At 53.2% G+C, this 24,818-nt stretch overlaps 1 protein-coding gene across 1 annotated transcript in view; it reads right to left on the bottom strand.

The window, feature by feature from the left end:
• adgrv1 (adhesion G protein-coupled receptor V1) overlaps positions 1-24,818 on the bottom strand; it is a 75,053-nt gene that overhangs the window by 11,934 nt on the left and 38,301 nt on the right. Inside the window, exons 70-82 of the mRNA XM_062454095.1 lie at positions 24,548-24,691; positions 23,941-24,112; positions 23,526-23,676; positions 22,486-23,315; positions 22,155-22,272; positions 21,860-22,031; positions 20,893-21,135; positions 18,708-19,115; positions 17,894-18,078; positions 16,837-17,089; positions 16,440-16,579; positions 15,750-15,910; positions 15,545-15,645 (exon numbers count right to left, since the gene is read on the bottom strand). Coding sequence (XP_062310079.1) covers positions 15,545-15,645; positions 15,750-15,910; positions 16,440-16,579; positions 16,837-17,089; positions 17,894-18,078; positions 18,708-19,115; positions 20,893-21,135; positions 21,860-22,031; positions 22,155-22,272; positions 22,486-23,315; positions 23,526-23,676; positions 23,941-24,112; positions 24,548-24,691 — 3,078 coding nt within the window. The remainder of the gene's footprint in view (positions 1-15,544; positions 15,646-15,749; positions 15,911-16,439; positions 16,580-16,836; positions 17,090-17,893; positions 18,079-18,707; positions 19,116-20,892; positions 21,136-21,859; positions 22,032-22,154; positions 22,273-22,485; positions 23,316-23,525; positions 23,677-23,940; positions 24,113-24,547; positions 24,692-24,818) is intronic.

Here is a 24,818-nt window from a genome sequence, read left to right as displayed (position 1 = left end):
CCCGTCTGCCTGTCTGTCTGCCTACCTGTCTGTCTGTCTCTCTGTATGCCTGTCTGTCTACATGTCTGTCTATCTACCTGTTTGTCTGTCAGAGTCTCTGCCTGCCTCTCAGGGTAATGAAACTCTGCCTGTGGCACTCTTCCTGTGGAGCTCCCCCTCTGTGACAGTATAATGGACTGACCCTGGAGGCTGTTCCCGCCACCAGAGGATGACTCATCCACGAGCTTATGTTACCAAAGAGAGACACACTAGTGTGTGTGAGAGAGAGAGAGAGAGAGAGAGAGAGGGAGAGGGAGAGGGAGGGGGAGGGGGAGGGGGAGAGAGAGAGAGAGAGAGAGAGAGAGAGAGAGAGAGAGAGAGAGAGAGAGAGAGAGAGTGTGTGTGGGGGCGGGGGCAGAGCAACTGAAAGAACACCTGTCTTATCTCCAGTGATGGGATAGGATGCCAGATGGCTGCACCCCATGACACCTTCTCCCTCCCTCTCTCTCTCCCTCTTGATCCCCAGTAGCCCTGGATGAGCACTCTCCCAAACACTCCACCATCGCCCCCCCTCATCACCGTCCTCCTCATCACCAGTCTGACTGCACCACCCCTACCATGCCGCCCAACCAGACTGTGTACTTATTGAGTATACCAATACAAACACACACACACACCCCCCGCACACACACACACGCATGTGTGCACACAGACACGCATCCATCAGTGTGACTTACACAGCATTCATGTGCGTTGAGATGTCTCATGGTGATATACGGCTCGTCGTGACAAGAACTTAGCCGCGAGCCTCTGATTGATCGCAGACATGCAGTCTTCGGCCGTCTAGACACGATGAAACGACGACAAGATGTCGCGAATCAGGTACGCGAGAACGGAACGCGCGTCGGCAGGGTGACAATCTTTGACAAACCTGTTGCTGAGAAACCCCAGCCTCAACAAGCAAGTACATGACGTGGGTGCATGCAATACGTTTCAATGGCTTGTCAGATCACATTTCAGTGCGAGATGGAGACAAAATACTCTCATATTCCATATCACACCTATTGCAGTTGTCCACCCTGTATTAAGTTGTTTAAGTCTGTAATAGAGCTACGGTCGATACTCAAGTCCTCCCAACCAACATTACTCATCACAAAATCACAATGGCTCAGGTGAGACGGGGAAAACAGACTGGATCTTTGCTGCAACCAAACAAGTTCTAGATCCGGTTACACTAGCAAGCAAACGGTTCAGTTGTGTAGGTTGACCGAATAATGCCGTCGCCCGGGGCAACCACTCCAACAAGCAGGAGCGAGCGGTGAGTTGACCTGTGTGTTACCCAGGGAGGGCGGTGCAGTCTGCTCTGGGCTGCTGTGGAGTAGCCCCATCGCGGGTTGGAATCTCAAAATGCCACCGCGGCACAATGGTGACCCTTCCAAACCAAACAGAGATTGATTGTCCTTTCCTCGTGCCTCTCTCTCTCTCTCTCTCTCTCTCTCTCTCTCTTTCTTGCTTCATCTTACCAATCCCTCCCTCTCTCCCTCTCCCTCTCCCTCTCCCTCTCCCTCTCCCTCTCCCTCTCCCTCTCCCTCTCCCTCCCTCTCCTCTCCCTCCCCCTCCCCCTCCCCCTCCCCCTCCCCCTCTCCCTCTCCCTCTCCCTCTCCCTCTCCCTCTCCCTCCCCTCCCCCTCCCCCTCCCCCTCCCCCTCCCCCTCCCCCTCCCCCTCCCCCTCCCCCTCCCCCTCCCCCTCCCTCTCTCCCTCTCTCTCTCTCTCTCTCTCTCTCTCTCTCTCTCTCTCTCTCTCTTTCTCTCTCTCTCTCTTTCTCTCTAAGCTCGTCCTCTTCTTTCCAGATCTCTAGCTGGGAAACCTGTTTTCTCTTTTCCATCTGTTTGAAGTCTTCATCCATGAAATCAGCCGGCCCTTGCTGAACTGTATTTTTCCCCTCTCTGAATCCCATTTCAAGTCATAAATAAAGTAGGGCTACATTTGAACAAACAACGGCTGAGGCAGGTTTCAAACGTGTGTTCCAAGCTCTGTGTGTTTGTGTGTGTGTGTGTGTGTGTGTGGATGGGTGAAGTCAAACAGGAAGGAAACCAGGGTAGGCGTGAATTGGAACCGAGATGACAGCCAGGTGGCTGATGGGAAGAGTGATTCTGGGAAGCAGGGTTATTTGGCGGACTTAAATCTCACGTTGGCCAAGGGCAGCGCATGCCACCGGCCTAGCTAGCGTAGCTCTGGACTGGAAACACACACACGCGCGGGGGCGCACACACACACACACACTTGTGTGAACAAGCACAGACGAGCCAACTTCACACATGAGTAACAGGCCAAATTGACTTTTCCCCTTAGTCATCTCAAAGATTACCACATTGACTGTCACGAACAAAGCTTGGTTCCGGAAAACCTCTGTGTGCCTTCGCTCCTAAAACCTGCTTGACAAGAGGGTGCTTTGTAATAGCCATCAAAGACCCCTGCGACTCCAGACAAACATGACACTCCACTAGTCAGAGGCATCGACCCATCCTTGCCTGACTAGTTTGAGCGAAGCCCTGACTCGGGTGGGTGAGAGGAGAGGATCTGGTAATAGAGGACCTGGGAGTGGGGAGACCGCCTGGAGCAGGAGAGATCCTCCTCATTACTGAACAGGCTCTCCACCTCGCTGTGTACCGGGCCAGCCTGCAGCTGCTGGGACACTGGGACACTACAGATCACAGGCAGAGCAAGGGATCCAGCCAGAGGGTTTTTTTTTTTGGGGGGGGGGAGAGGTGTGGATGTGTGTGTTTGAATGTGAGTAAGTGTGTTTGAGTGTGTGTGTGTGTGTGTGTGGGGGGGGGGGGGGAGGGGCGTGTGCGTAGACCGATTCCCTCTGGCTGGGGATTAGGCATGCTTTGGTCCCCGGTCAGACCTCTATGGGCTGAGGTTCAGCCAAGCACGAGGGACAGGATCAGTGGATCGCAGCAAGGATCAACGAATGACTGGGGGGGATCCAGTACAATCCGCTCATCGATAGGTTGCATCGAATACCCCCCCCCCCCCCTCCCCCCCACCACCACCTGACATGAAGCAGGAAAAACAACTGTTGCATGGCCTGTTCTGTCCTGAAAAACGTCTCCACTGCTATTTTTCGATCCATCAGTTTGGTTCTCCGTGTGAGTGTGACTGATTACCAAAATAAAAGTCCCCTGATAAACTGCCATAAAAGCCTCAGCGGAAATCAGCCACGCCACACAGTCACCATTAACCAAAGAGGACAGATTACCCAGGTCTCCAGAAAGCAGGACTCCCCCAGTGTTTATCACTACCACTAATGGCAGCGAGAGAGACACAGAGTCTGGGACACACACACACACACACACACACACGGAGGCAGATAGCTGAGCAGACAGGCCATGCAGGAACAGTCACGAGCACAAGAAGCCACCTCTTCAAAGGCAGTACAACAAACACAAAGACATTGCCGAAACACTGGAAGGTCTGTCCGTCAAGCTAAGGCCAAACCTTTTAACTGTCAGCGAGAAAGACCGGCCAGGGAGATAGGGAGAGGGATCAGGGCGGAGGTCACAGACTAGGGCGAGCAAAACGGTGTTTGAAGACAATCGAACAGAGCCTACGGGCTTGTTTGACAAGAACCCACCCCTGTCTATTTAGTTCTGGTTTAGTTAGGGGGGGGGGGGTATAGGTTCACCTCCTCCCCCCACATGGATGTGTCACGTAGTCTAGGGTTACAAGTGACGGGTACAAATGTTACCTTCGGTGTTGGTGAGGGACGACCCTGTGACCAGGAGGCTCCATGTCTAGACCTTCAGGCATCCTTATCGTTGCAAGCAGACAGGGAGGTGCACAGAGCGAGGACCCTCCCTTATCTAGGCGGGTGTCTGTATGAACGTGTGTGTGTGTGTCTTCAAGGGTGGTTTGTGTGCGCTTTGTTCGAGCGCGCCCGGTGTGTTTGCATTGAAGCGTTTGTGTGTGTGTGTGTGCGTGCGTGCGTGCGCTTCGGTGTAAGCTTGTGAGCGCGTTTGTGTTGAGGCGGCTTGTGTGCGATCGCGCACAAACTCACGGGTGTAACGGGAACTTCTGAGGGCACGCCCGCACAAACAACCCCGGAGCCTGCCTCTAATTTACGATCCCCGAGTACAAAGATGACATCTCCAGATACTGCCTCGCTCACACGCAAGCACGGCCCCGCCGCCAAAGGAGCCCGAGAGAGAGAGCGAGGCACAAAGGCAGGCATGGCGTCTTCCTCTGCGGAAGACGCCATGTGTGTTTGTCATCAAGCGCCGAGAGCCAAGGAGCTTCGCCCGTGGTTGGCCCCTCGGTTTGGGCGGCGAGCCAATCAGGGAGCTCCTCCTTTGTTCAGGGCTGAAAGCACATGGCCGGGCGTGGGACGGTTGTTGTTGGGTTTCTCTCGTCTCTATCGCCACTGGCCTAAAAGCCCACCAGCTGTTTGGTTGCCTTGGGGATCTATAAAGTAATCTACGAGACAGTATGGTGCTTTTCAGACATGTGAAAATAAGATCTGCTAACAACAACAAAAATATTCTCACGATCAGTTGATATTTTTCAACCCATTTCAGTCAAACTTGCTGGGTCATGATTCATCAAATATTGAATCATTTGGTGTTCTCACTGTTCTGGTATGCTGTATGTGTGTCTAACAAAGGCACTCGCAGTGAGTCAACACTCGGAGCCGAATACATCCCAACAGCCCCTGGTGCACTGGGTGTTGGTGCGACGGCTGGTTCCTCCCCTTGCCTGATCGATACAGCAGCTCTGCCGACGCTAGCCAGGGCGGCGCGTCACCGCGGCTAATAATAGCATCCGCCAGAAAAACATGACATCAGCGAGGACGCGGAGAGCTTTGGCTCACTGTGCCAGGCGCTCCTCCGCACCGCCCTGCCGTCCACCAACCCCTTATCTTACCCCCGTGCTCCCTGCCTTCTCTCTCGTTCTGCCCCTCCCTCCTCCTTTCTGCCCCGCCTCCCTCCCTCCCCCACCACCCTCCCCCCCCTCCTCTAAGAGGTACCGGTCTGAACGAGCTCTCTCCAGCGCCCAGGCAGCATCGTGGGTGTTTCTTCAGCTGCTTTTGTTCAGCAGGGGGACGGAGCGCCGAGCACCAGCCTAAAGCCCCCTCCACTCACCCTCCCTCCCTCCCTCCCACCCTCCCTCCCTCCCTCCCTCCACTCACCCTCCCTCCCTCCCTCCCTCCCTCCCTCCCTCCACTCACCCTCCCTCCCTCCCTCCCACCCTCCCTCCCTCCCTCCCTCCCTCCCTCCCTCCCTCCACTCACCCTCCCTCCCTCCCTCCCTCCCTCCCTCCCTCCACTCACCCTCCCTCCCTCCCTCCCACCCTCCCTCCACTCACCCTCCCTCCCTCCCTCCCTCCCTCCCCACCCCCGCACGTCTCGTCTGCTTCCTCTTCCTCCCTGCCCCAGCCCCCACCCACCCCTCCCACCCCCAACCTTGCCAGCCAGACACAAGGCTTGCTGTTCCTCAGATCCCCCCCCCCCTGCTCTTTCTTTCTTTCCCTCTCTCTCTCTCTTTCTCACTGACAGGGTTCCGCACAGCCTGTGAGGAGGCTGGTGTACCAAGCTCCAGAGAGAGAGAGAGAGGGGGAGAGAGAGAGGGACGAAATGAAGGAGAAACTGGGCCAAAACAATGACTTCTAATGGTCACATTGTGTAGATTAAGAGAAGCCCATAAGCTCTGTGCGGTTGTAAATTCCATAAAAGGCTTCCAAAGCTAAGCTCAAACCCAGGACATCGCTTTTGTGACCCTGTCCCAAAACCTGCCCATAACCGGCCTTCCTCGCGCTGGTTAAATGTGTCAGTGACGATCACGCAACCTTCACGCCTATCAACAGCTGACACGCTCCCCGAAACGAACAGGGTGTGCACTAGTGTGCCGCGTTTATGTGCACACGCGATACTCACCACGTACTCCACCTATGTGCGTGCGTGCGCTTGAGCGAGTGTTTGTTTGTGGGCGCATGCCGTGAGACGGGGGGGGGAGGGGCCACTCGGGGCTCGCTCGGAGGTGGGTTAGTGGGGCAGCGCGGGGGGGAGGGGCGGCGTGCGGGTGATTTAGGGCCTGCCTGAGGACGTGCAGCGTGAGGCTGGCAGGACGCTGACGGAGAGAAGGAGCACCTGGCAGACGTGGGGGGGGGGGGGGGGGGGGGGGGGGCTTCCCCGACGACACGGCGAGACATGGTAGCCATGTTGGTAACATGGTAACCATGCTGAACACACCGCTGGCCTGGTGTGTTAGGCCTAGTGTGTAACCCTTTAGGCCTAGTGTGTAACCCTTTAGGCCTAGTGTGTAACCCTTTAGGCCTAGTGTGTAACCCTTTAGGCCTAGTGTGTAACCTTTCAGGCCTAGTGTGTAACCCTTTAGGCCTAGTGTGTAACCTTTCAGGCCTAGTGTGTAACCCTTTAGGCCTAGTGTGTAACCCTTTAGGCCTAGTGTGTAACCTTTCAGGCCTAGTGTGTAACCCTTTAGATAGTGTGGAACCCTTTAGGCCTAGTGTGGATCCCAGTTTGTGTCGAGTGTGGGTCCCCTCACAATGTCGAAGATGTTTAGCAAGCATGATCAGAATATCATATGGCACAATAGTATACAATCAAACAGAGCAGTACTGTTGCAATAGAGATGATGTTATGTTCCCAGTGGCTGTGGCTCAAAGCAGGGCTCGGCCCAAGGACGTCCATCGTGTGGTTGTGTTCGATACCACCTAGGATTACTTACTGCGAGATCAGCAAGTAAAGTTCTCTGTTGTTTTTGGTTTACACTACCATCCCCAAAAGTCTTTGCTGTTATCAAACAAGCACCCCCATCCACCCATCCTTGCCCTGTTGCACACCCAAACAACCGAAGCAACCCCTCCCATCCTTGGCTGGACACCCATGGCAGTGGTGCGGGCGGCCAATGAGGACTGGGATAGTGACTTGACCCCCTCGTCAAACACAGGTTGGTTGGAGAGAGCAATGCGGGCTGTTGATGTAAGTCTCTCGACGTTCCTCCATGACACTCCTCTCCCGCTCTTCTCCAGGTCCCTTAAAGGGGGGGGGGGGGGGGGTGACAAGGTGGCTTCTGACATCAGCACTGACAAAGCACCGATAAAGTCCAGTTTAGTGAGGGCAGTGCACTTTATGTATGTCCTGTATAGAGCAGGTGCAAAACAAGCGCTCGCTCACACACACATACAGAATAAGCATCAAGATATATTATCGTACGCACACGCAAACATGCACGCGAAAAAAACATTGCAAGGAGCGAGCTCGGCCCAGCATTCCAAACCTCGCACCGCCCACGTGAGACAAACTGAGAAGCAGGGCTCGTCATCCTCTCCTCGCCTAGTCTCGCTGCCTCCGACAGGAACTCCGCGCAGGCCATCTGTCAGAGAACTACTGCAATCCAAGAGGCCGCTTCTTCAAAGTCCCCCCCTACATGTGCTGTGAGCAGCTCACTGAACCAGACAAAGGGCCCATTGGGAGGACTAACACACACACACGCACGCACGCACGTGTTGCCGGGACGTCGCCCTAAAAACAACACAGCCCAGCTGCTGTGCATCAGCCCCCAATACCGCCGATCGATCAGTGAGCCAAGAGCCAGATCGGGTTAAGTACTCAGTCCTGCTGAAACAACCTCTCCTCAGGTGTCACTGTAGTATATGCGCTATATGGTATATGAGACCGGATTCATGTGTAAACGTCACTATCCGACAGATTGACGCTGTACAGTGGAGTGTTGCAGAATGAACTGTATTTAGCTTCATGCCTCCAGCGAAGAACATTGGCAAATCATTTCGAGGAAACACGGTCGACCGAATTCCCGGAAACTTTTTCGAAAACAATGACCTGTAATTTATAAGTGTGTTCTAAAAAGATATATGGCAAGTAAAGAACACTGAGGCCCTGGGGAATTAGAGATTGTCAGCTCATTCATTTGTGCAGCTCTCATTGTTGACTGTTTAAAACCATAGAGGTAGAGGGACCCCTATTGATCAAAAAGGACAACAGCAAGAGAGTGAATCATTGGAAGGTCAGTGTGTGTGTGTGTGTGTGTGTGTGTGTGTGTGTGTGTATGTGTGTGTGTGTGTGTGCGTGTGTGTTAGAGAGAGCAAAAGAGAAAGTACATCTATTGTTTATTGCTTGTGTAAATAAAACCCCACAGGGCTCCATATTTCCTTTAGTTATCATGGTAACAATCATTGTTTTTTACAGATAAGGCTAATTTTAGTATTGCCATTCACATTGCCGCGTGAAATCAAGAAGCCTACAGTTGGGCCCAAACGATTTGTCTTTCGTGCGAACAAAAGGTCTGAATATAGACAAGCTTCTGTCTAAATACAGACGTGGTTTCCTTCCTCTCAATCCACTCGGCGCAGCTTCAGGGAAATATCATCTGCTTTCAGCCTTTGAGTCACATACCACATCTCTCTCTCTCTCTGTCTCTCTGTCTCTCTCTGTCTCTGTCTCTCTGTCTCTCTGTCTCTCTGTCTCTCTCTCTCTCAAAACTGCTAAACTTTTGCAAAACTGCAAACTGTATGTAAGATAAGCACATTTAAGTAAGTACAATACCAAAAGAATTCAGTTCTATGTGTATTGTAAGTCATTCCAATGGAAAGCAGCCTGGCTTGCTTCACTGGCGCAGAATAAACAGCCATTAATCCGATTTTATCTGTGGATAAACAATCAACAAATTCACTTTTCCAAAGAAATCTGCTGAGTCACCAGACCATGTGATGCACCGTTCTCACCCTCCAAAGTTCAGCCCGGTAAGATTTAAACTGGTTAACGCAAACTGAACTCCAAAAATAGAGCAGGGCAGCGAGGGCAGCGAGGACCCTGGGAAATGGTCCCAGAGTCCTCGGTGAGTTCACCAGGTACCCGGGTGACATCCTGAACTGATAAGGCTCTCCCGTGACATGGAAGCAATGACCTGTGTGCTGGTCGAGGTTAGGGCACTGCCCTGCGGTGTTGATTCAAACTTGATCAGTTGACTTGAGAAGCAATGTGATGGGTAGGGCATTTTTTGCAACCACGAGTGATTATGTTTGTAATACAAGAAAATCACGTCATATTTAGCTCCAGGCCTTTCTTAGTTGAGTGACACATAGGTTACATATTTATTTTTACTTTTACTTTTTTTATAGTTCCGGAAAACAATCTTTCAAAATGTTTTCTATGAAGTGCCAAATAATATATGATGTGTACTGTATGACTCACAACCATAAACGATTCGGAACAGAACTGTCAATCAAACAGTTTACACGTAATGAACAGCTGGATGTCTATCGGTATCCTATATATTCAGTTTTGCAGTTGAACCCCTGACTAGATAACGACGGTTTCACCAACCTGATGCAAGACAGCAGCATTTGGAGAGAGCGGCATGATGTGTCATGGATTCCGTGGCAACAGTATCAGAACATACACCCTGTCCCCATAGCACAATCTATGACCAATGTATGTTCACAGTTTCATTAGGTAACACGCTATTCCACATGCATTAGAGTAGATATCGCGGTTTGTTTGTGTAACACGGCAAGTTTGTCTGTGCTGTGTGGAATAGTTTGTTTCTAGCTCGGTAATTAGTTAGTGCGCTAGTTAGTTAGCTACGTGGGTTGGCTACATAGTTAGGTATTGTGGTCAGTAACTTAGTTAAACATTGCTCTGTGTTTGGAAAAGCTGAATCAGCCCGGTCTGTCGTTCAACAGAGCCAAGGACCGAACAGTCGACCATCTCTGAACCTTCACAGTGTGAGAGAAAGACCGACCCTGCCTCCTGCTTGTGTTTGCTAAGCTAATTCTGGATAATGGGGGAAAGTTCAAGGCCCACATCGGCCTGTGTTTGGGGTCACTGTCAATGCGACAACCCACCTGTTTGTGTGTGTGTGTTTGCGTGTGTTTGTGTGTGTGTGTTTGTGTCCTTGTCAACTAGTTCAGAAGGGCAGAGTCTGAATTACATGGGAAACTCTCCCAATAATGTGAAGTCAAATCTAAAAGTGGGACCCTTAACACCCACAACACACATTCCCACACTGATTTAGCATTTTTTTTTTAAGCTGATAGTGGATCAAAGCACTAAATGGCAATAAAAGATGTTTTAAGCTTTCCACCAATCGTATAGTGTTCTGTGAGAATGACAGTTACACATACAGAAGTGTTGAAATGACATGAGTGAGGACCCCACACCCCGTAGCCTGTCGAACTGACCTACTCAACAATCCCCTCTGTGATGTTACACACAACTGTATAGATTCACCAGCTCGTCTAGGAAGTGAATACCAGAGAGAAAGCGAGGGAGAGAACAAGGCTCGTGCTAACTCATGCTAATTGTCTGATGTGGTGTTGACATCCCAGATGTTCACTCAGCCCGGCTCCGCATGCAGACAGCAGGATGGATGGAAGGAGCTTAGAATAGAAATGGAGACATCGCTCTGATGGGAAAGAGAGAGGGAGGCAGAGAGAGAGAGAGAGAGAGAGAGAGAGAGAGAGAGAGAGAGAGGGAGAGAGGGAGAGGGAGAGAGGGAGAGGGAGGAGAGAGGAAGACAAAGAGAGGGAAACGAGCTATGTGGAAAGGGGAGGAGAGAGAGACAGAGAGAGAGATGAGAGAGAGATGAGAGAGAGAGAGACAGAGAGAGAGAGGGTGTGAGATAGAGGAAGAAAAAGAGTGAAAGGCTAAATAATGTAGCAACACACCATCAGATACACCCAGTGCCACATTGAGTGGAAGACAAAGATAGGAGGATGAGACAGGGTGAGCTGTCAGTGGGGTGTAAGGTTACCCCCCTCTCACCACTGATGCCCCCCCCCCCCCTACAATATCCTGCAGGGCCCAGGTCAGAGCCAGACTATAGGATTACATTATTAGCCAGCCTTTAGTGGCCGCCTGACATACAGGGATTCAGACCATATTAAGTATCTTTAGAGACTCCTTCTCCTTATCACCTTCGACATTCGAAAACCTGCCAGAACCAGTTTGGGGCAAGGAAAAACAGCGTAACTCATGTGGGCAAATTGAGTTTCAGTTATGATGCAGTTTCAGGTCACGGCGACATCTTTATCACAAGGAGACCTTTCATTCTCCAACCGTTGACTGTAATGAAGTGATAAGGGGGAGACCCTGTGCAAGCTAGTCAGAACGTCTCTCTCTCTCTCCCTCTCTCTCTCTATCTCTCTCTCTCTATACAGTAGGGCAATCTCAGAGCTCAGTACTCCTAAGACATAAGCCATGCGCTCATGTGGTTAACCACGGACGTCTGACTCACACAAACCTTCCCCTGACTGCTCTACCAGTGAGGCCTGTCGTCGAGCGATACCATCCAGACGTCAAACACTCGACGTGCTGGGTTAGGGGCCGTACCCGAATCCTCCAAACGATTCCATCCGATCCCGCCTCCTCCCTCCCTCGCACGCACGCACTTCCTGTCTCCCTCCCAGCGCAAACAGAATGTCCCGTCGTATCGGCCGTGGAGTTTCCAAGGTTACATTTCCTGTGGGCTCCTGGGAGCTGGGAGAGCGTTTGACTGGCTGGAAGGTCTCCCAGAACGACAGGATATCCTCTATTACCAGAAGTACGCTTGCATAAACACCTCCCAACTGCCAGTACTGTATATAAACAATGGAGTGTGAGAACAGGACTATGGGTAAGAAATGAAAAAAAGGTACATTATCGGTTATAGAGCAGGAGGGGAAATCTTGTGTCCTATTTTCACAACCGCAGTACAGCACGCGGTCATGTACACACACACAAATCATGTGCTGTGTTCAAGTAACCCCTGGGGCGTCATGTGCTGAGTCAGGTCCTGATGTTAGATGTCTACCCGACTCCAAACACACTCCAAGTGACCTGAATTTACCCACAAGTCTCCTTATACACACCTCTATAACCTCGATAAATCAACACATGCACGTACGGCAAAAACACCTGAGCATGTCTAATAACATGCATGTCGTTTTGGCAAAGCGTGATGTTTAATTTAATCTCCATAAGCCAGATAGGGATATTATCTGGTTAATAAAAAGAACGTTTCACTCTGTTGTTGAAGTGGACAGGGGCAGTTCTCTCATCACGTAACATGGGTCTCCACTACCACCTGAGAGCACAATTTCAGCTCGTCAAGGCTGACGTGAATCCCATTATGGCCTGTACTGATACGAATTTGAATTATGGAAGAGACAAGCTTTAAACTCAACACGCTGCCCTACTCACCTTCTGCAACACTAAGGCACAAGGAGCAAGGCGAACCATCTGACGACACTTGTGATCAACAAGATTCCGCGAGTGACCAATTCGCCGCGGGGTTACGTAAGAGAGAGACACCGAGGGAGGAGAGAGAGGAAAGAGTGTGAGATCGAGAGATAGAGGACAGGGCTAACCCTAACCCCAAATCGACGGTTCCGAAGTTCAGAAGCGGACGAAAACACACAGACGCGGGCCAAGTTGGCCAAATGTCTCTTTCTCCACCCTGAAGTCTGGCTATTTTGCTTCAGGGCCACAAACAGAACGCGTAAACATCCGTCTCAAAGCACAAGAGAAACCGAGCGAATGTGAATGTGGTGGAGGAGCGGCAGAGCTGGATTGGGAGGTTTCGCCAAAAAGCCAGCAGGACAAAGCGATCCTTCTGGGAAAGTGGTTGCGTCGGCGTCGGATGAATCGCAGTGGGGTGCGGGGGTGCAGTTTGGGCGCGAGCGTTTGATCTGGACGTATGGGGGACTGCGGGCGTCGCCTAGGGCTGTCGTAGTGCAGCTGTCTTCGTACTTGTGCACGTGGGTTCATGTCTTGCGTGTGCGTGTTGATGTACAGCGTGTACACCCACCTACACAGTCCTGATGGATGTTTATGGCTTCCATTCTGTGATTGCCTAGGATAAATGTACGTTATTGCCGCTTGTATGAAGAGCCCTAACATGGTTTACACACACACACACACACACACAAGCGGCCAGATGATCCTGAAACAAAGCTGCAGAGTACATTTCCACTCCACGCAATCTTCGGTTGTCTCCCAGACGGCAAGGGGGCCTATCACCCCGGCCGCTTCATCGCCCGGGGGGGGGGGGGGGCGAGGTGTGCCTGGAGGTCGCGGAGGGGTCATCTCACTCTGTCCCTCACTGTGGGGGGGGGGGGGGGGTTGGGGGGTGAGGGAGGGGAGGGTCTGATATCGGTAGTGCCAGTGCCAATGCCGACCCCCCGCTGTCAAGTACAGTCTCCACACCCCCACGGTGACCCCTGACTGACCCCCCCCCCCCCATCGACCCCCCCCCCCCCCACAACACCTGGGGGGGACACCACTGTCCAGGAACGCGGGAGGTGAAGGGCGAGCGCTCACGAGACGCACGGCAACATGTGACGGGGCAGGCATGTTGACTCTTCCTGAATGACCGTTCCCGGCCTCTAATCGCACGGCACCGATTGGCTCACCGGAGGCGGACGCATTCTTTCTTCGCCGCGCAAAGTTAGCCTTTCCTGCCGGCGACCGCGGGGCGGCCCGTTAATGCGGCTCTCGCTCATCTCTACACCGTGCGTCTGTGCCCCCCAGAGATGTGAAAGCGTCAGATGGGCATGGATGGGGCCGATAGGTGGAGAGGAAGGGAGAGAGGGATGAGGGAAGCATGATGACTACGTCATCCTCGCTCGCGCTCATTTCGTGAAAGCGGGCCGGCCTCTCTCCTCACCACGCCAAAACATTCAATGAATTTCTGAGGGCGTTACATTCGATAATAATACCGACCAAAAAAAGAAAACTGGGGGCGAAGGAATGAGGGAGAGAGCGTGCGAGAGAGAGAGAAAAAGGGAGAGCTGGAGAGAGGCGAGGGGGTAGGTCGCGAAGGGAAAGACACGTGGACTAATTCAGACCCTCTTGACAGAAATGTCAAGAGGGTCCTCCGCGGGGCTATACTGTTCCGCCACTTCCTCCTCATTCATCTGAATGAGGACCACAACCGACGGCAGCCTTCTCGCTGGCGAAGGAACTGACTCCGAACAAAAGGTGCTACAGGGAGATCGATTATCCCTAGAAGGCCCTTTGAATTTTGCCTCACAGAGAATCATTAATCACTGGGAGCTGAGAGCCACGGATGGAGAATCTTCTCCAGATCACGTCCCTAACATCAGAGACCCAGACTAAGCTACTAGGCCCACTCCCACATTGACTAAGAGGAGGTTTAACCCAGTTCCACAGCCTCTCCATAGAGGATGAACTCGGACCTTTGTCCTTCACAACCATCTGGCATTGTGGATTTGTGTATGCATACAGAGCAGGGTGGTTCAGGGAATTGATAAAGCATGACCTGATTCAGAGGTCTCAATCACATTATTTGCACAAAGCTGGATAAATATAACCAGAGAGGCTGTGCATGGCCTGTGTACACCAACATGACCTTGATGAACCCAACCTCTGCTAGTCATACTGGCGTGCCTTGGGCAAACTCTGGCGACCATACTAGTCACGTGTTAGTGGATGTCCAACAAGCCATCTAATTGTTTTCAGAATGATCAATTCTCGTAAAAAAAAAAAAATTAAACTAAAACTGAAAGATGTAAAAGGCTTGGGGATGTTTAAGGGAACTAAGGATCAACAACCTTGTGGTTGAGGAGATTGAACGTTCTTTTCACCTGAACGTGTAGGCGAGTGTATTGGCATCAACACCCTCAACAGAGCGTGATGTCAGACCACAACCTTCTGAACCTTCAGACACAACTCCCAAAACACAACCAACCGACCCCTTCACCACAAGGCCAAACACACACACACACACAATCGGCCTCGGACATCCAGAACAGTATCTGACGCACAAGACAGGACGGAATTTTCCACCCAGAACGTTTTAAGCAGAGGGGGGTCCGGGGTTGTAAACGCAGCGCGTCGGGGGGGGTTTGGCCCCGCAGACAAACTGCTTTAGTAGGGGCTCGTGTTTGTCTACCACAGAACGGGGACCAGTGGAAAATTCCCACTCCCCATTCCCAGGTGTTGGAGGAGAGAGGCTGAGAGCTCCTCGATGCTAGCCGCCTCCAGCCCCAGCCTGTGTGTTTACAGGCCAGGGGCATGGCTCTGTTGTCAGGGCCCGCCGAGGCTCACCGCGCCGTCGTGACGGACGATCGCCGGTGCGAGTCCAGGGCTCCTCGTTATTTCAGATGACACCGTGTCGGCAAGTGGCAGGTACGAATGAGGTGTGTGTGTGTGTTTCTGCGTGTGTTTTGCTAGTTTAGCGAGGACCCTCCTGTTAGCTGTTGCTACAGCAGCAACAACTGGTGCTGGGATTGCATATAAACCCCATAGGAACATGCTGCAATACAGTGTGCGTACTTGTGTGTGTCGGTGTGTGTCGGTGTGTGTGTGTGTGCCTGCGAACGCGCAAATCACATTTCCTATTGATCCATAGCAAGGCAAATAGATATGGAGATGGATGCTCCTGCAACGGATTTAAATGTCCTCGATCCATCTGAAGCCTCATGCCGGTGTTTTACAGCACAAACGGTGCCCAGGATAGAAGCATGTTAGTCCTGGGAGAGGGTGGGTTGTGGGGTTGTATTTGGGGCTGACCCAGGGTGTCTTACCTGTGTCCCCAGGCACCCCACCATCATGTGGGTGAGCAGTTTGGCAGCAAACATGGGGAAGCGGGAGCACAGGAGGTGCGATACGATTGCCAGGACAAACCCTAGGGGGGGGGGGGGGGGGGGGGGGACAGACACATCAATTAGATCCCACAGAAACCATACTCTGTCTGCGCGTGAGTGTGTGTGTGTGTGCGTGCGTGCGTACCCGAGACACAGATGAAGCCTGAGGCGTAGAAGGCCTCGTTGTAGGAGGCGAGGGAAGCCATCTCTGCTCGGGCGGTGTAGACGGACAGGTGGGAACAGGCGCACTCCACGTAGGCCCCGCCCTCCTCCGCCACCCTGCAGAACTGTCCGTCCGACAGCCAGCTGGAGGAACAGGGTCGGTCGCCAAATGTTAAGGATCCACAGTGCTCCGTATCGATATTTAGTCCACCCCCTTGCTGTCAGAGTGAATGTAAACCGCCTCTCTCTTTCTCTCTCTCTCTGTCGCTTGAGGCTGACGGACATTTCTGGCGTGAGTTCTCTAATCTGGGGAACCTGCCAAACCAGACCATCAGGACTCGGTTGCGGTCTGTCCAGCCAAGAGCTACGGGCGACCTGGTCAGGGCACAACCTCTGACCGTTGTATATGAGAGCTCAACACTTCCTCAACCGACCGAGGTCAGGGCTCAGGAGAATCATTCTTCTCCGAAAGTGTCGTACTTTAACTGACTATCCCTGTACATACATAAAGATAAAGGGTCGGGCTTGAAGCTGACAATAGTATGTTGTACAGTACTTCAACTCGGTCAACAACCGTGAACATAGTGCAGTCAGTCATCTAACAAGAAATAGCTGCTTTGATATCTTTGGGGAATGGGATTGTCCTGACTTTAGAAGAGGGAGGGCAGAGTACCTCTCAGCTGCCTGGTTCCAGAGGAGACACAGGGACTGGCCTGGTTTGACGCGGGGGCCGGGAGTATGGATACGGTACACCACCTCGCTCCCGTCAGCTAGGGGTCGCGACCCTCGACCCTGGATGCTGGCGGAGAACACCTGTAGAGAGCGCGACACACACACAGGAAGGCACACACAGACACACGCAGAAACACGAGCACACACAGAAACAGTTGAGTCAAAATAAGGTGCTACCGTCTGAACCGTTAAAGTTTGACAACACCGCCCCCTGTTGGTTTCGACGACCACAACTGAGAAGTCCACCCTCGTGCTCGGCCTCATCCATCCTCGCATTTGGCCTACTTGGAAAGCCTGTGGATTCAACCCGACGTCTACAAACCGGTGTGCCTCCTCACCTTCCCGTTGAGGGCGGTGGTCTTGTCGTTGGTGAGGAACCAGTGTTCGCTGGCGAATTCCGTCAGCTGCAGTTGGTGGCAGGCGGAGGGGGTTAAGGGGCCTGCGGTGGGGGCTGGGACCTCCAGCAGGGTCTCTGGGAGCCTGAACGTGTCTGCGTTCCTGCCGGTGAAGGTGTGCCCATTGATTTGTGTGGGGTACCAGTAGTGGGCAGTGATACCCATGTAGGGACAGGTATCTAGGATGGTTTTCCCCCTGAAAAACCAGACACACGACACCCAAAAGCATTACAAATCTGGTTAAAGTGCTTCATCCAAGGTTTCATCCTAATACTAATGTCATGTCATTTCATTTATTAACCTTTCTTTAACCAGGTTTGACCCACTGAGATTCAAAATCTCTTTTACAAGAGACCCGGCTAAGAATGACAGCAGGACATATCGTTTCAGAAACAAAACACTCGCATGAAGACAACAGACCAGCTCAAATCAGCATGAACGTTTTCCAGGAAGTAGCTTGCCGCTACAACACCCAACACACTACATCCTATCTGACGTTGTAGCAAACCAGGGGAGTCAGACCTGCCAGTCCGGCCCCGAAGGCGGGTCCATCGAATTCAATTGGGGGAGGTGATAGAGGGAATCTATCACCCGGTCGAGGTGCTGCAGCCACTGGGCACGTGGCAATGGTCACACCTGGAGCCCATCAGACAATCAGGCGAGGGCTTAAAGGGAGCCAGCCCAAGGCCACAGGGGAGGGAGAACCAGAGAGTCAACGCTGGAGGAACGTTGCCCAAACGACTAACCTTTCCCTCTGCTTTGACCCCCCCAGAACCACACTCCTTGAAGGACCGCAGACCCCGGACGGGAAGACCCCTGATTTAAAGTTTGTCCCATTACCCTTACCCTGAAACCCTTTAGTAAAGACCCATTTATGTTAACCCCCAGTGTCGGAGTCCTGTTTTATTGTGTATCGGGCCTTCAAGTCCCCTGAGTTGCTACAACGTATATGGTTTCGGATGAGTTCAACGGCATTCCTTCCTATGCGGGCGGGACTGACCTCTGACCCTGTGCCCCACACTCGCTGTGGGTGACGAGGGAGAAAGCGAAGCGTTCCGCCACCTGCGCCAGGTGACTGACCCCCCTGGTGTCGACGCGCGCGGGGTTGGCCATGGCACACAAGAGGTCGTAGGTCAAACTCCGGCTGCTGTCCGCCAGGGAGGTCCTCTCGCCCTCGGCAAGCACCTGTCGCAATGACGCCAGTGTGTGTTTGTGTGCTTGTTTACAGCATGCGACAACAACAAATATATCTATAAAACGATCTGGGTTTTGAGGAGCAAGAAGAACTTAGTGGTGACAATCTCAATGCAACTACACACAGGGTTCTTGTTATGGTGACCTCCTTAGAGATTTCATCTTGTTGTCTAAGCTCTGCTGAGTCATGTTTCTATGAATCCATCCCTCCAGCCTAGAATAACACCGTGTTTGATGTGGTGACGGCTCATTCGTCTTCAACCTCCGCCCCCTTACTCCTCCCACTCTCTATCACAGTGCCGGCTCTACCTGAGTAATGGTTGTCACTTCCCCCATAGTCGTGCTCTCTGAGCACAGCAGTGATATGGAAGACTTCAGACAAGCTGTGACAACAGGGACCTTTTTGGACAAGCGAGAGACCGACCTTTCGGCAAGAACAAACACGGACTTGGCGAACCTGACCACGCTAAACGGTCACTGACGGTCGACGGCCGAAGCTCGCCGAAGGGCCGGTGAGGGATTGTAAGCTACATCTGCACTGTGAAGACGTCACAAATGTTTATTTTGACTGGCTGTCCCCCCCCCCCTCCTCCCTCCCTCCCTCCAGTTATGCCTCTCACCTTCCCCAGGCCTTCCAGCACGCCGGTAATCTGCTCCGGGGTGACCGGGGTGGTGACCTTGTTGAGCAGTCCTTCCAGGGCCCGGTCCAGTATGGCTGCGTCCAGAGGCTGCTGGAGCTGGTCCAGCAGGGCCCACACCGCCTGGGTCTCCGCGTCCGCCACCAGGGTCACGTTGGCCAGCCCGAAGGCGGGGTGCACCCTGGCCCCACCGCTGGCCTCGTACAGCTCCACCTGGAAGCGCTTGGGCGTGGGGTTGGAGGAGGCCTGCTCGGGGGTGAGGGCCACGTCCAGGCCCGCGCTCCTCTGGCCCGGCTGGAACGTGAGCTCGCCCCGGGCTCGGAGGAAGTCCATCCCAGCCACGGCGGGCCAGATCAGGGACGCGCCCACCGCCTCGGCCCTGGGGAGCTCCTGGAGGACGACAAGACAAGAGGACCTCGGGTCAGCGCAGGGGGGAGAGAGAGACGGAATGTCGAGGGGGACAGAGACTATGTGCCCGCTCGATAGGATGTAGAGAGGGCGAACATGAGAGGTAAAAGGAAACAAAAACACACAGCCAAAGCCGCGGACGGACGTGTCTGCCTCGGATATCTTAAAACCCTTTTTATCCGGCCAGCGTTCCCCGTGGCCCCATCCTTGGAAGATGAAAGCCGAGGAACCCGGGAGAGGGTAAGTGCGCCGGACGTGGGCCCTTTCATCTCCCATATCAAAGCCAGCGAAACGCTCGTCAATATTAGCCCCGAGACCGAGCGCTAGGGGCGAGCGGATCAAACACACGGCTCAGCGCTGACCGCCTGGGAGGGGCGGGGATGAGAGGATGAGGGGAGGGGGGGGCGGAAGGAAGGAAGGAAGGGGGCATTTAGAGAGGTAGAGCCAAGTAGAAGGAGGCAGGAGGCTTTGAAGTTGGTAGCAGTATTGATGAAAAGGTGTTGTTTGGCGGATCGACAGCAGCGGGGGGGCCGGGGCATGTGTCATGGCAATGGGCTGATCTGTTTCCTGTCGGCTGAGGTGTGAGGCGGTAGGGATGTGTCTGTCAAAGTCTACAAGCTGAAGAACCCAGGGAGTCCTCCATCACTCAGAGATACACCTGACCTGACCATTAACTCGCACAGCCAAGGCAACTCTTCCTAAGTGATGCTTGGCAAGAACGGGTCGGCAACACAACTACGTAGCAATATCGAAAGTAAACACATTGCATGTGCATGGGATCTGCTATGTCATTCAATGGTATCAAATTAGCGATATTGATTATTACAAGTACAGTATAGGGGAGGGGTGTGGATGTTACAAACAGGCAGCTGAAGGTTGTGTCAACCTTCAGGAACAACAACTTCCCAGTCTGACCACGTATTACAATGCTAAACCATAACCACATAGCAGTTTCTATGTCACAATGCAGTGTTGTCGCTGGGTTTTGCTGTGTAGTTACATGGTATTGAATGCAACCTTTGACTTAAAGTGTTACGGAATAGTCTAATGTGGGAGTCTAATGACAGTCTCCTGCCTAACCTTTTAATGAGGCAATTGGGGACAGATTGAAGTTGAATGTTGAATCTGGCTCTCTGGGTTGCCCATTGATTAGATTAGACTTTATTTGTCATTGTGCAGTAAAACCATACAACGAAATTTGCTTGTGCGGCCTCTAAAACAATACTCCCTTTCATATACACAGACACACAATAAGTCAAATAAGAAAAATATAAAGAGCATTATCAAGGCATCCGATAATGCTTTTGTGGAGATGTAATTAGGTCAAATAAATTAGGTCAAGGAGAGGAGGAACAAGTTCAGATCGTATTTAGTGCGTTGAATAACACACCATCTTGGGGAAATGTGAGTGGTCAACTGACCTACTTACTGTAGTCAATTCGATTTATGTGTCGTGATTTCCTACCCTGTGCCACGTAACGGACAGTTTGTCAATGGTGATAATCGTGTTATGGCTGGTGGCCCGTGCTAGTGTTTACGATGACGCGAGCGATTGAGCGAGCGGCTCGAGGTGAAGTGAGAGCGTGTGTGCTAGTGTGTGTAGCTTCGGGTGCGTGCGCGGGTTTTCCCCGCGACTGCGTTGGCGGGGATATACTTGCGTGCGAGCGAGGGCATATGTGTGTGTGTGTCAGTTTGTGTGCGTATTCATGTCTGTTTGTGTGGGGGTATTTATGTGTGTGTGTGCGTATCCACCACCCACCAGCGTTCGGTAGCGTACGGTGATGGCGGAGGCAGCGCTGGCCTCTCTGTACACCTGCAGGCTGAGTCTGGGGGTCCTCGTGTGGCCCACCGCCAGCCTGGAGCCCACCGCAAAGTACACCAGCCCCCTGGGGTCGTCGCTCTCCAGCAGGGTCACGTTGGCGAAGCGGGCGCTCTGGTTGATGGACGCCCCGGCGCCCACCTGGAAGATCTCCACCAGGAACCACGCTCGCTCCTCGGGCTCCTAGATCGGGATCAACACAGAGAGGGTTGGAGACGGGGAGACCGGATCTGGGATCGTTTTTGTCGCCGTCGTGGTTTTCCACGTCTCGTTTCCTGTGGGAAGTGTGGTACGTGCTGTCCCTGGCTGTCGGGGCGTCTGGGTGTGTTCGAGCGTGTGCTTGTGGCGAGGATGGGAGAAGGTGGTTTGTCGGTGCACGGAGAGCGATCGAGTGATTAGAGCCTGTGGAGAGCTGCCCTTAAAATAGCCCCTCCTCTTTCCCTGATACACCCCCCCCCCTCCCCCCTCCCCCCTCCCAGCGAAGGCAGGATGTGGGGGAACAGAGGAGACCGCCACAGGAGAGGAGAGGGGAGAGGAGGCATGATCACACAGCGGGGTCTTCCGGGCCCACCTACGGCGTTTGTGCAGCTTTCTTTTCCAATGTGAGTCTAACTCCCTGATCCTGACACACACTGTCAACTCTGACACACAAGGTCTCAGCAGCAATCCACACACACACACACACACACACTCAGTATCACTTCTGACACACAGGGCTATAGTGAGTTATCGTCATTCCATTTCCTTTAGGTTGGCTGAGGGCCGGTTCTATGGGCGTATGTGAAGCCCTCTGTCACACTGCTTGTAAACAAGGCTACACGAATGAATTTTGATTCGATTAGATCACAACATCATATCATCATCCTATTATCAGATTAGAAACAAGGCCCCGCGTTGTGTCACTGACCTGGTCGTCCCTGATTTCCATGTGGAACGCACAGACGACCTGGCCCCTCTTACACAGGGCCGAGCCTGTGGTCTGGACCAGCTCCCTGGTCAGGTTCAGCCCGTTGTTGACCAGGGTCGGACCGGCCTTGCTGAACGTGGCCCGCCACAACACCTGCACGTCCTCGAACGCCCTGCCGGGACGATAAACAAACAGCTCCTCCAGTGGCCGGGTCGATAATTGCTGAACGTTTCCTGGTTTGTTAAACGACCGAAGGCAGTTAGGCTAGTTTGAGTAAACGGTGTTTCTCTGATACCTGTTCTCTTGTCTCTCCAGGAAGAGCAGCGCAGTTCTGTTGACCGAGTCCTCGTCCAGAACCTGACCTGTCAGAGAGCTCACACTGAATCCCACGATCCCGTTATGGAAATCACTCCCTGGAAGAGAGACGGAGAGGGAGAGAAAGAGAGAGCGAGAGAGCGAGAGAGACAAGAAGAGCGAGAGAAAATATGAGAGAGAGACGAGAAGAAAGAGAAAGACAGGAGAAAGAAATGGATCCTTGTTGGTGACAGGCTCGTCACATGCACACGCTCGTCAGTACCGCATCGCCCTTAGAATGATAATTATGGGATGCCAGACCGAGCGGTTACCTATGATGACAATTTTGGCGAAGGAGCTGAAGCCCAGCGGGTCGGGTCCCTCCGCGATCTGGGCCCCGCCCTCGGGGTCGCTGAGGTAGACGAAGAACACTTCCTGCCCCTCGGGCTCCGAGTCGTCCAGGATGAGCAGGGACACCAGGGCTTCAACTTGGCCCTCCTGCAGGGACACCAGGCCGGACTCCAGCCTGAAGTCCTGCCCCTCCAGGGCCAGGGTCCCGTTGAAGGGGAGCGGCGAGGCCCCCGAGCTGCCGCCCCCGTAGGCCTGCACCCTCACCCTGACGGGTCCCACCAGGCTGTCGGACCTCCGCACCCTCAGAAGCACCCTCTTCTCCTGCTCCGCCCCCTCCTCCCTGTCCTCGCTCGTCTGAACCAGGGCCGGCCCGATGCTAAGAACTCCCCCGGTGACATCACTGGCCAGGATGGTTACCTTAGCGACGCTGTTCCGGGGGGCGAGGCGGGGCCGGGCGTCCGGGGAGGGGGGGTAGGAGGCCGATGCCTGGACGCTGGTCAGGTTCACGAAGAAGCTCTCGTCCGGTTCGGAGAGGGCGTCGTCGATCACGGACAGGCGTAGGGACGCGTTGGTCTGGCGTGGTGAGTCGAAGAACACCTCGCCGTCTCGCACGGACACAAAGTCCTCCGCCGGCGCCGCGCTGCCCGCCGTCGTCTCGTAGGTCAGCCGGGTGCGGTTGCTGCGGAAACCGTAGAGGCGCTGGACGTAGAGGGTGATGGTCTGGATGTCTTCCTCGATGACCAGCTGGCGGGACTCTGGGGAGAACTGGTACACGCCCAAAGGCTCTACCTCAGCCACCGTGTACCCTGGCCTGGGGACCGGACAGGTCCACATAGGATAGCATGTTTACTTTCTCTGGGATGTTTCAACATATTATTTATATAAATGATATGGTTTGAGTCCTTTCGAACTCAAGCCAAAATGGCTTTCTTTGAACCTTCCAAGAATACGTGTTCAATTCAGCTTCATAAAACTGGAGACGCGAGGTGAGCTATGCTGAGTGTAGGTCAGAGAGAGTTACCTGAGTCTGACGGCGTTAGCCGAGCTGCCGTTAGCCGAGCTGCCGCTAGCTGAGGTGAGGTGGACAGCGTAGCTGGCGGGCTCTGAAGCGTCGGGCGCGGCTGTGAGGGACACCGTCCTACTCCTCTCACCGTGGGCCAGGGCGAGCGAGCCTGGGGACCAGGGTTCACACCCACGTCAACATCAAACAGCTGTAGTCTGCAAGCTCACCATCAACAATGTTATGATCAAGTTGCTAGGGGGTTGATAGCATTTATCCTCTCATTCCTCCTTGTCATTTATGCAAAATATATAGTAGATCGATTTTACAAGTCTTTCATGTATATTACCTTTACAAAACCTTTAATAATATAATCGTATAGAACTGATATAAATTTAGTAGCATTTCCATTCTAGTTCCTGTCTGAGGACCTTACCTGAGCCAGGCAAGATGACTCCGGGTCTAAACCCTGACAGAGCCTGTCCGGGGGGGTACCCTGCGCTCCACTCCACCCTGACCCCCCCAAACAACCCTCTCCTGGTGACCCGCGCCTCGCACGCCCCCGTCTCCAGACTGGAGACCTGCAGGGCCAGCGAAGAGAAGCCCACCTACACAGGACCACACAGGGAAACATGACAACGGGAGCTACGTCCTATGCTAATAACATGGCAGACGCACACAGTGCTGTCTCTCAGTAACGGCTCGTGCCATGTCACTGTGAGAACACAGCAGTGTGGGTTTTTCGACAGCGACACTGACTGGCTAAACAGTTGACACGAGTGGTTTTAACAGGCTTGGCCTAGTCTGTAAGTCCATTCCAGTCAGCCGTCAGCAAATTGACTTAGCGCTGGATGTTCCATGAGTCTGTCAGAAGGACAGAAGGCTGACAGTTCCCAGTGCTGCCTTACCTAACTCAGTTACACGCACAGCACCCCAGCCTCACTGTCATTACATGTAATACAACTAAATGTCAATGGAGACAGAACGCAGATGCGCTATTTGCTGGTGTCGACCTGCCCCCTAGTGGGCGAGAGAAGATTTACCTCAGAGCTGGCCGCCTCCTCTGGAACGGTAACCACGGTGACCTGTGACTCTGGGAGAAGGCGGGGCGGGGAGGCGAGGAGAGGGCTGACCAGGGTGACGTTGGTGAGCTCCACAGTGATGTTCGCGCCCGCAGACAGAAACACCTGAAGGGCGTTCACACGCTATGTTTATTCATTCGGTCGATGCTTTGATCCAAAGCGACATTCTAACAGTATTTCCGTGGTTAGGGACAACATCTCAAACACAAGGAGAAGAGAGAGAGAGAGAGAG

The sequence above is a fragment of the Osmerus eperlanus genome, chromosome 28 (genome assembly GCF_963692335.1).
Source record: "Osmerus eperlanus chromosome 28, fOsmEpe2.1, whole genome shotgun sequence".
Classification (NCBI taxonomy): Eukaryota; Metazoa; Chordata; class Actinopteri; order Osmeriformes; family Osmeridae; genus Osmerus; species Osmerus eperlanus.
This window is presented reverse-complemented; position numbering and strand designations above follow the sequence as displayed.